At 48.7% G+C, this 11706-nt stretch overlaps 1 protein-coding gene across 1 annotated transcript; it reads right to left on the minus strand.

The window, feature by feature from the left end:
• Positions 1 to 397: 397 nt before the first annotated feature.
• LOC116268105 (uncharacterized) lies at positions 398 to 1561 on the minus strand. Its single transcript, XM_031649913.1, has 3 exons — positions 1374 to 1561; positions 1039 to 1264; positions 398 to 808 (listed from the first exon to the last, which is right to left on the minus strand). The coding sequence occupies exons 1-3, from the start codon at positions 1559 to 1561 to the stop codon at positions 398 to 400; spliced, it is 825 nt and encodes a 274-aa protein (XP_031505773.1).
• Positions 1562 to 11706: the final 10145 nt, after the last annotated feature.

Below are 11706 nucleotides of genomic sequence, written 5' to 3' on the forward strand. Positions count from 1 at the left end.
GGTTGAAGAGGTACCTTCCCCTTCCGCTGAACTCGTCCCGCTCCCAAAAGCCACTATACTCGTCTCCGTTAACGAAGCAGAGGCGGCCGTTGCCGTGCTTGAGGTCGAACTGATACTCGCCCACATAGTAATCCCCCGAAGCGTACTTGTAGGTGCCTTTTCCGTGCTTGAGTCCGCGCGAAAATTCGCCCTCGTAGAGGTCTCCGTTGCTGAAGGAGTAGATGCCCTGCCCGTGCTTCTCGTTGTTCCTCCACTATCCTCGGTAGAAGCTGCCATCGAGGAAGCGGTAGACGCCGTTTCCGTTGAAGCAGTTGTTCTGCCACTCGCCCTCATAGTACCTCGTCTTCACCCTGCCTGAGAGGAAGCGATCTTAGCTCCAGGTTCCATCAGCCACCACCTAGTTGTTGAGCAGCAGCTTGCCCGCGCCGCTCCTCTCGCCGTCGCTCCACTCGCCCACGTACTTCTCGCCGTTTGTGTAGACCTGCTCTCCAGGACCGTTCTTCTCGCCGTCCTCCCAGTTGCCCTGGTAGAAGTTTCCGCTGGAGTAATACATCTTGCCGAAGCCGCTCTTCTGCCCGTTTTCGAGCTCGCCTTCGTAGCGTTCGCCGTCGGGGTAGATGTAGATGCCTTCGCCGTTGTAGTTGTTGTCCCTCCACTCGCCCATGTAGACGGATCCGTCGGGGATGGAGAGCAGGCCGGTGCCGTCCTTGGTGTTGTCGTCGAGCTGCCCCACGTATACGCTGCCGTCCTCGTAGGTGATTTGGCGGATGTTCTTGATGCGAGCCAGCCGCTCTAAGTGGAGGAGAAGCTACGATTGAAGTCGTGGATTATGCTCTACTTCTCGGAAAGCAGGTATTGCTGCGAAGGGATGCCGTTAAGCAATCGGCTGCTCCTGCGCATGATGGTACAAGAATGACTATATTATTGTAATGTTTGATTGAATTTAAGGGGTCATCATTCTCCCTGCAGATAAAAGATCCAGGAGAGGTTTTCGCCTGCAGAGATCGTCAGTCTTCCGTTCGAGGAGTACCCGGGTACTTGCTTGTAGCTGAGGCCGATGCTCAGCACCTTCTTGCCGTCCACCTTCACTGGACTCTTCACGGCGGAGGTGAAGGACGGATTGTCGATGCGCACCGTGAACTCGAATGCCTCGAAGAAGGGGTTTTTGAAGTCGATGGGAGGAGGCTTGGCGCCGGCGATCTTGAAGGGGCCCTTAGGCTGGGGAAGCGTGGCGTAGCCGTTGAGGATGCCCACGTATTCGCCACTGTCAGGAGAGGAAATGATCAGCTGGCATGCGGTTTCGTTGAGACTGGATGGCTGAACTTGACGTTGACTGTTGCCTAAACTCCCTCGAACGTTTCGCTTGCGTTGACCTGGACGGTGGGAGCCTAGAGAGTGAAGTCGATGGAGGGCAGCGGCTGCTTGGCCTTGGGATCGACGTTAACCGGTGCCTTCTGCCTATCTTCTCGACTCTGCAGTTGTAGGTGGTGGCCTTCTTGCCGTAGTGGACGAACTTGAACTTCTGGGTGATTTCGCTTCCCAGGCTGGTCTTGAAGCTCATGGAGCGCTCAGTGTTCGAGGGATTGCCGATCAGCTTCAGCGGATAGATGAACTCTCCCAACTAGGGGGACTTTATGGTCAGTTTGCTCGTCTCCTCCTTCGCCAGCAGGGGCCGGTAGATGATCTCAAGGCCGAACTCGGATTTGGGCGGAATCACGAAGCTCTTGGGAGACACAAAGACGGTTTCGCTTTCGATGATGATCATCTCCTTCTTGATCTCCACCGGATTGGGCAGGGGGTTTTCGATGGTGAGCAGTTTCTGCGTGGCCTAGCGGACGAGGGAAGCCATCACTATTTCCTTCTGCGGGTCTGCTGGGTTGATGACCATGTTCTGCATATCTAAAATCTACCACTTTGAAGAAGATGAACTCGTGGGTCTGCGGGTTGCGGAAGAAGATGGACATCTTGACGCTGGCGGCCTTGAGGGCGTAGATGGACAGCTTGTAGTCCTTCTGGGACTCGCCAGGCACGTCGAAGATGGTGGCGCCGTTGACGAACACGCTCTTGTCCTCCACCTCGAACTTCCAGTCCACGTTGAACCGCTGCGGGATCTTGAGCCAGTTCTTGATGGGGATGTTGTGCGTCTTGTTGAACTTGGCCTTGCAGCTGATGTCGAAGGACTCGGCCACCGAGGGGGGGTTGGAGGTTCCGATCAGCTTGTAGAGGAGGGCGGACCGTCGGGGATGGGGAAGAACAGGGAAGCGATGTGCTTTTCGTCCTTGATCTCGGGGATCTCTGCGTTCTTGGTCATGGTCAGCGGGTTGTAGACGATCTCGTACTCTGCCTGGCTGTTGGGATTGACGTCGATGAACTCCTTCCCGCGGAAGTAGTCGTATTTGCCCTCGGTGCTGATGGAGGCCTTGATCTTCCAGGCCTTGGCGGTGGGGTTCTTGAGGACGATCTTCTGGGTGACTTCCTTGCGGACCATGCAGTCGAACTTGAGTTCCTGGATGGTTTCCTGCGGCTGGGGGATGCACTTGCCGACCAGGTTGACGTAGAGGGGTCTGCGCCCTCGATGGAGCACTTGACCTTGAAGCGGATGTCGTTGTCGGGGACGTTGGGGTGGAAGGTGACGCTGAAGTGGAGGTCCTCGTGGGGCAGCAGGTAGCCCTTTTGGGGGTTGATCGTAAAGTACTTGCTGCAGAAAGTGGTATCCCACTCGAACTTGGAACCGATATCCCGAAGTTGGACAGCTGGATGGTCTTGCTGATCTTGGAATTGACCACCACAGTCCCAAACCAACAGTGTCCTCCATCAGCTTCATCTCGATGCCGTGAGCAGTGGTGTTGATGTTGAGCAGTTTCTTCTTCTCCTGGTTCTCGATGATCTTGTAGCAGAGCTCAGTCCTGAAGGCGTTGATCCTGGCGGTGGGTTGAAGCTGATCTCCACCTCGGTCTTCTCGCGGGGGTTGATGGTGATGGAGTGGTTGGGGATGATCTGGATGAACTGCTTCTTGAGCTCCTCCATCTGGCCGTCCACGTCGAAGTGATCTCGATTTCTTCTTGGAGTTGTTGATGAGGCTGACCGTGCGGGAGGATTCGGACCCCACGTGGGTCACCCCGAAGTCGATGTTTTGGTCTTCAGTCTTCTCCAGCTCCAGCTTCAGGGGAATGCCTTCGCCCTTGATGCGCACGATCATCTTGTTGAGTCCGTTGATGTCGAAAACGATGTCCTCGCTGTACTTCTTGAGGTCTCTGGGAGTGAAACAATCGGAACCTTCAGCATGTTCTTCTCCACCCTCTCAGTCGCTCCTTTCTTGTTCTTGACTGAGACGATTTCCACAGGCAGCACCACCTGTCCAGATGGGATCTTGACGTCCAGATAGTCGCTCTTCTGGTAGAGGGAATCGATAGAAATCGGAGTGGTTTCTCTGTTCCTTATCTCCAGGTCAGCAGTGATGGGCAGAGGCTGTTTGAGCACGAAGCAGGGACCGAAGTCGTAGGTATAGAAGGAGAAATCGATGCCTGGAGTCTTGGCAGTGCCTCTGAGGATGAAGGTGTAGGTTGGTCCTGAGATGATGGAGAGACTCAGGGAAGCATTGGCCTTGAAGGCGAACTAATCCTGGGGGGCGAAGACGAGGTCGATGGCGAATTTCTCGTTCTTCTTGACGGTGCCGAACTCGTTGGAGATTTTGAGGAAGGGGAAGGAGTGGCTGGTCTTGAGGGCGAAGTCGAAGTTGAAGTCGCCGTTGTTCTCGATGATGATCTTGCGCTCCTTGATCTCGTTGACGAAGATGTTCCCGAAGGCCACCTCGCACTTCTCGTTCTTCTCGATGGGGTTGACCCTGCCGCTCAGGAACACCGAGTGGGACAGCACGTAGCCTATCCCCTTCACGTTGATGCAGATCGGCCGGTTCCGCCGCATCACGTTGCAGTTGATGTTGTAGTTGAACGATTGGGAAGTCTTGGGCTAGAAGATCACCTCGATCTTGGCCTCGCCCTGCGCCGGAATCACGCCGTGCATCGGCTCCACAGAGAGCGAGTTGGAGTACTAGAGTTATCCCTTGACGGACTCGCGGTCGAAGGTGAAGGTGAGCGGCACGTCCTCCATGTTCTTGATGCCCACCAGTTCCTTGTTCTTGCCGCCGATGAGGAGCGGGCCGAAGTTGATCTTGCCCATGTCGAAGAAGACGTTGGGCTCCTTCACGCTGCCCACCATCATGAAGTACTGGATGATCTTCTCGTTGGGGATCTCGAAGATCCAGTAGCTCTCGTGCACGCCGATCAGGTCGGGAGTGTACTCGAAAATCATCTCGGACTTCTTGCCCGACAGGATGGTGCCCTTTTGAGTCACGCATCTGAAGAAACCGGGGTTGGAGCCTTTGTCCTAGTTGATGCGCTTCCACTCGAAATCGTAGGCGAGAGAGGTGGGATTGATCACGTAGAACCTCTTCGTGTTCTTGACCTTCGTGCCGAGGGATTAGAACTCGACGATGTTGTACTTGGCCTCGATATCGGGCTTCTTCTCGCGGTAGTTGGAAGGGGCGAGCTAGAAGTGGCAAATCGGCCTTTCGGTTTCTCCGTTCAGCTCCAGGATCAGCTTCTACTGGTCGGGATTGAGGTTCTTGATGGAAATCACCAGCAGTCTCTCGTTGGTTTCCTCGACCTCAGTGGGGAGAACCTGATGGTGAAGGTTTAGTCGCAGTTGGGATTGATGGTGCCAGTGTGGGGCGACACCGAGAAGAATCCCGAGTCTATTTTGCCAGTCTCCGAGCTGACTATCTTGCAATTGTAGTTCATCTTGATGGTGCTCGTGTTCTTGACCGACACCTTGTGCACCCTGCTCGTGTACATCATGGTCGGCAGGAAGTCGATCACCTTCTCGCTCACCTCGTACCTCGCGAAGTCGCACACTGCGCTCGCCTTCAGAGTCAGGTTCTTCTCGGTCTTCTCGAGGACGGCACTCGTGGCTCAGCGATCACCTCCTCGATCTGGATGTTTGCCTACTCGCCAGGCTGTGGCTTCGGAGGCTTCTCCTCCTCCACCACTTTCTCCTCCTTCTTGGGAGCCTTCTTGTTGTCCTTCTTGCCGCCCTTCTTGGCGTTTTCGGCCTCCTCTTCCTTCTTCTTCCGCTCGTCCTCCTTCTTCTTCTCGATCCAGTCGAACTCGGTCTTGGTGACGAACCTCCTGATGGTCATGGAGTCGTCCCAGTCGTGGTACTCCTCTCCCGCCTGCTTGATCTGCACCGACTCGCAGACAATGGCAGGTCCTTGTGGGAAACCGCCTTGTCGGACTTGAAGATGATGGTGACGGCCTTGCTGGTCTTGGTTGCGATGTGGCCGACCCTGGGAACAAAGGTAAAGTCGTCGTTCGATGCCCACTGGAACTTGATCGTTCGTTCGCGTTGTTCTTAATGAGAAGTTCAATCTCTTCTCCTCCTTTATGATGCAGTCGCCAAAGGATATCTTATCCTCTTCCTCCGATGGCAAATTCTCAAACAGTATTTCCTCATTGTATGCCTATCCTTCAATCCTGAAACGCATCGACTAGAATTGGTTGAGAAGGGTATTGGCGTGATTTCCCAGAACTTTACTCCAGCTTCTTTGGGCTTGAATCGATGTTGAAGATGCCGTAGCTCTTGGGAGTGAGGGAAATGGAGTTATTATCGATGAACTTGAAGTGGTCGTTGGGAGTGAGCTAGAACTTGGCTGTTGCTGGGATGGTGCCTTAGTTCTTCAGACTTATCGACTGCGTGCAAGCCTTGCCGATCCTTGTCTTGGGGAATTTGAGAAGCAAAGTCCTTTCATCAAAGTAGTCCTTAGGCTTCTCTACCTTTATCGTCGGAAGAGCGCCTTATCCTTTCAGATCGAAATCAGCTTATGTGTCTTTGGCTACTGATCACCATTATCAACGATGGCTGAGAACATGCCTGCATACGATGCCATAATGGTCGGATTGAAGATAAGCTTGACGTACTGATGCTCGTGAGGAGGAATCTTCACCTCCTTGGGATCAACATCAAAAGCAAATTGCTATATGGCGTTCGGCGCCTTTTTCTTCGTCTATAGCTTCACAGTACATGGCACCTTATTGTTGTTTTAGATCTTTATCTTCTAGACTATTCCTTCGGGTTTTTGGAAGGGACTAGAGTGCCGAAGTTGAACAATCTTTCATCCACGTAGAACACGTTTGATTTTATCATATTTTCAATGCTGCTGGACTGCTGCTGGTTCTGCAGGACAAGCTGTTCCTCGAAGATGGTTTCGAAGTTCTATGTGTTGATGCCTGGAATGCATGACTCAGCAACGAGCTCGTAGAGAATGCCGTTTGGCTCGTCATTGGGATTGCGGTTTTAAACATCCACTGCTATCTTCTGCTCGAATAGTTTTTGCCCTTTGCCAGCGAAGGAGACTTAGATGATGGCGCTGCTGTCAGGAGCGATGGTGCCTGAGTTTGGATTGATGGTCCATTGGCCTATCTTGAGGCCAGCTTCCTCCTTGGCTCCCTTGCCGCCCTTCTTGGCCTCTTTCTTCACCTCTTTGGCTTCCTTCTTTCCTCCTTTCTTGGGATCGGCAGCAACAGGGCGGTCACATTGTTAGCAGCTTCCAGTTTGGCCTGTCTCTACTTCTCCACATTGGCTAGAAGCTATTTCCTAAACTCTTCATTTCCGAAGTCGAACAGGCAATAGTTGAACTCGAACAGGCCCTAGTTCTTGATCTCGAAGCTCCTGACCTTGGTCTAATTGAACTGGACTGGTCCAAAGTTCATGTTCTTGAGAGGAGTGACGGAGTAGCTGCTAAAGACAGAGTTGACTGCAACGTTAATGGGGACCACCTTGGTGATTTCCAATGTCTTTCCCTCAGAACTTCCATGTTGATGTCAGTTGTGTTGTTGTTGGTCTTCAGCTTAACTTCCTTCAATGAGCTGAACCTCACCAGATCTATTTGGTGCTGTTGGGTTCCAGCTACAACTGGGATGGCTATATCTTGAATGAATCCTTGTAGAGCTTTTTCTTCATCACGAATGAAAGCTTCACGTTGTAGAGGCCGATGTTTTTAACCGTAAATGTCCTGTCCACGAAGTCTCCTACACGCACTGCTTAGAAGTTCAGTAAGTTCTCAGTGTTATCGTTGGGGAATTTAAGCTCCACGCTAATGTCAAACGCCTCAGCTTCAATGTTGATATCCTTTGGTTCGCTTATCTTCTTGAGTCCCTCAGTGTCTTCAGCTACCAGCTTCAGGACTTCGTTGAATTTTTGCTGTTTGATGGCCTTGAAGGTGACCTAAATGGTGATGCTTTCGCTCGGCTTGAGTCTTCCCTGCTTGATATTGACTGAGAACTAAGTGGAAAGCTTTTCGCATCCCTATAGTCTGAAATCAACAGGAATGGCGCTCGTATTCTTGATCTTCAGTTCTCTCTTTATCGTTTGGTTTAGCAGGATCCTGGTGAACTTCAATGGAGCTCCTTCCAAGATTTCAATCGATGGCTTTGAGCCCTGGCATCTAAGCGGAATCACCAGAGGAACTGGATTGTCCTTTATCATCACGATCAGCTCATCCTTAAACTACTTAGCTTCGTCGGGATCGCCCAAACTCTGATGTCCTTGGTCTGCTCAGTCGATTAGATCTCCATGCGGTCCACTGAGACGGTAAAGACGTTCTTTTTGAAGGCTGGATCATTGTCGATTATGGAGCTCAGGAAGGCAAATTCAAGGTTAGCTGGGTAGTGGCCGTTGTTGGTCAGCTTAAATACCGAAGAATTAGTATTCAGATCTATTTTTCATTCTTCTTCTCCGCATTCTTGCCGATGAGGAGCGGTCCAAAATCAAAGACTCCTTCAGATAGAACAAACGTCTTGGAAAGATAGCTCTCAGGGACTGTGGGCGGCCTTGTCTTTCTCACGTTATTGTGGAAGATATTTTTGGGGACGTTGGAGATGGAAGGGAAGTCGGTTCTTCCTGAGATGGGCATGACGATCTTCTTGAGGTTGTAGCTGTTCTCGAAGGTAAGGTTGCTTTAGAAGTTGCCGGGAACCTTGCTGAAGAACTTGACGTAGAGTCTGAGAGTAGATTCTGGCGGAATTATCCATCTTGTTTCGTCCTTAGTCAGTTCGGCAATGTTCAAGTCATCGATGCTGGGGATGTATTCAGGTTCCTCCACTTTGGATTTGTCCTTTCGCATGGTCATTGACTTTTTCTTGTCTTCTTTCTTTTAGATTTTGCGGAAGGGACGTATTTATTCTACTTCGGAGTGTAGATTTAGAACTATTTGATGAGCTTCGACTCGAAAGCCTTAGCGATCGGTTTGCTGATGACTTACTCATAGGTTGGCTCTGGAAGAGGTTATTTCATGGGATCTCTGTAGAAGGGAATGGGGACTAGCTATCTAATGTTCTTCTTCTGGAGCAAGTTAGTGTTTGTGATTGGGAAAGCAATGATGTCTCTGATTCCCAGTGAGTAGGCACTTGGCTTGTCTGCTACTTCTTACTTCATCCTTATTGATCTCGAAGAAAATGGATCTCTGAAAATTTGCTGAGTTGGCGCCACCTAAAGCTCGTTTCTGAACATCTTTGTTAGGATTGTGCGCTTGTCTTCATATTTCTTCTTCTCGGCTTCATCTCCTTCAGCAATCGTAAAGGTAACTTCTTCTTACTAGTCCTGTTCAAGCAGTTTTTTGACAGTCTTTTTCTAGTTGATTTTCATCAAGCCTTCCTCTCCTTCTGAATTCTTGCGTTATTTTTCTTCTACTTTTTCCACTTTAGGAGCATGGTAGAGATCAATGAGATTGACTGCTTCGGTTCCTAGTGCTTTGAGGATCAAGGAAATGGCTACTGTTTCGTCTGAGAGATGCTTTGAATGCAAATTGTCAAAGACACATCCAGCGTTGCATTCTGGGTGCTTGACTCTTTGCTTGATGGCTTAGAGCCAAAGCTATTCTGGTAAAAATTCATAAAATGCTTCATTCGATGGTCCTAGTTTTTCCTACAGCTCCTTAGCCTTCTTTCCAGCCTTTTGAAAGCTTTTTCCCTTTCTTGGACAGCAAGTTCAAACTATTTCCTTCGCTCAGCCAAATAAGCTTTGATCTTGTCTGCAGTTTCATTGCGTGTTTCCAATACCCATCCAATGATTTCATCCACTTTGATCAAAGCGCGCTTGTGAAGCTTACTTATCTGCTGAGCAATATGAGTCTTTCCTGATTTGGGTGGACCAACAACAACCAAATGAAGAATATTCTCGGAATCTACCTTTTTAGGGTATTAGATTTCTTCTGGAACTTATAGAAGCTTGTCGATTTGCTGCTGGATTCCTGCTTTTTGCTCTTCAGTTGCTGTCTATAGTGACTTCTTCAAAGCCTTGACTTTGTTTCCTTTCTATACTTCCTGAATGACTTATGGCCAAATCTTGCTTCCTGGCTCTCTTAAAGGCAAGAAGACAACTCTTTCTCCCTCCTTCTTCTCTCCATTTCTCAACTATTCAAACGCAGCCAGCAGCTCCATTTCTGATTTGAAGGATTTATCGAAGTCCAAACTGATAACTTCTGTTGCGTATCTTGAAGGATTGGAAAGCTCAATGGCTGCATACGATTTTTGTTGTATGGCAGGACTGGACCAAGCTTTATCTTAGTGGGAGCAGTATCAAGAGCAATGGCAGAGCCGCTTCCTCTAAGCTCGAGATTGATGACTTTAGGATTTCTTGTATTTTAATTGGGAATTTGATGACATAGTCTTTTTCTTGGGATGGAGTGAAGGAAGCTTTGACGATTTGGAAGCTACCAGCTGCTATTTTCCTGATGCTGGCTTCAGTTAGAACTTCAAGTCATTGTCCTTATCATTTTTTCCCACCGGCTAGCGAAGATTCAACGCCCAATCGCAGGTTACTTCCTTTTCATTCAAAAACCTGAGAGTGATGGTCTTCTTTGCCCACATAGCACCTTCTGGAAGTCAACAATAGCTTCAGGATTACCGTCGATGATGATCTAAGGCACGGTGAGGTTGCTCAGGATCTCAAGCTTATACTTTGCTCCATTTTTCACCTATAAAACGATGGAGTTTTTCATCCTTTTGCAAGGAGTGTTCTTCTTAGTGGCGAGAGTAACAGTCACACTGGCTTCCTCTCCTGGTGCAAGCTTGATCTTGTCTGGAGTAATCTTGTAGTCTGTGGTCTTGAGCTGCCTCACATCAAAAGACATTTCAATAGGGAAATCACCGACATTTTTGTATTTTAGGACCTTTTTCTGAGTGCTTCCAACAATCACATTGGAAAAATCGCATATCCAAGAAGTCAAATATACATTTTCGTACAATTTGGTTTCGATGTTGTTGGCGTTTGCTTTTTCTGGCTTGATGTATTTGGTAATTTAGCTTTCGATTAGATTGCAGTAGAATCTTCTGTCAAGATCCTTCTATACTTCTTGCTTGAATTGCTCCACTGATTTCATTTCCTTTTCTTTTTTCTTTGTCTTGTCCTTGCCGACCTTCTTGTTGTGAATCTCGTATTCTCTGGTGTATTTTTCAACCTATTCCTGCAATTTAAGATCATATTATGCGTTTTATATCCTTGGGAATTGGCATAGAAGCTCAGGATATACTCCTTTGCCTCTAACGACGATGGTTTCAGGATCGTAATAACCCATTTGGATGTCAAAGCTTTCCTAAAACACTTCAGGCATGGTAGGACACACCTTTATGGTAATCTTATGCTTCTGTCCACCTGATATCTTGCCCTGCATTGGGATGATTTCCAGGAATGGCTTTCTTTTCACTCTTTCCACGTCTACTTTGAACTCAAATGTGACTTTTCCAGTGTTTTCGATGTAGATATCCTTGCTATTCCATTCACAGAACCTTTGCTCTCCGAAATCTAGTTACTTTTCGCTGATTTTTCCACCAATAAGTGAAGAATCTCCTTACAGCTTGACTTCGTAGTTGGGGCCTCCTTCCACATGGCATATCGCTGTCGCTCTGTAAAGAATGCCTCCTTGAGCATTGTAGATGAACTAAACTTCTTCCACCTGGTCTGGCTCCAAGACACCAGAGAGAGGAAGGATATCGAAGACTTCATTGATCGGGACTGATCCTGGGAACATAGAATTGGAAGAAATGTTCATCTTTCCTCCTCTCCCACGATTTCCTCTTCCAAAAACGCCCATTCGTAGGTGACTGGCATCAGAGAGATGTTTTTCATCAGCATTGATATTTTTTTGGTGGTATCGTTCAAAATGGCTCCGAAGTTGATGATTGAAGCTTCCATTTTCAGGTTGGGGAAGCAAACCTAGCCAACCAGCTCAATGGTTTCTCTGTAAGGATGATCAGCATAAATCACGTTGATTTTTCCATTGATTAAACCGGAAGTTTTATCCACTTTGAAATTGGGATCAAAGGAAACTTTGACCTTGGATGTTGCTCCTGGCTCCATGGAATGGTTTTCGTCACTGACTGCGAATGGAGGAGAGACCTTTAAGCTGAAGTTAAGGGGAAGATTGGAGCCGCTTGTGAGGATGAGATCCTTTTAGATGGCCAAAATGGGGACATTCCTTTACCAGAAATACTTGAAATACAGTTTTTTCTCACTATAGTTGATGTTAGGCTGGGTGAAATCGCCTTCAATGTTCATTGCATAAAGCTGATTGGCCTTACGCTCGTTTCCCACCTGGGATAAAAGAAGAAATTGTTATGAAATTTTGCCTTTTTTCTGACTCATGGCGACGAA

Source organism: Nymphaea colorata, unplaced genomic scaffold (assembly GCF_008831285.2).
Source record: "Nymphaea colorata isolate Beijing-Zhang1983 unplaced genomic scaffold, ASM883128v2 scaffold0113, whole genome shotgun sequence".
Taxonomy (NCBI): domain Eukaryota; kingdom Viridiplantae; phylum Streptophyta; class Magnoliopsida; order Nymphaeales; family Nymphaeaceae; genus Nymphaea; species Nymphaea colorata.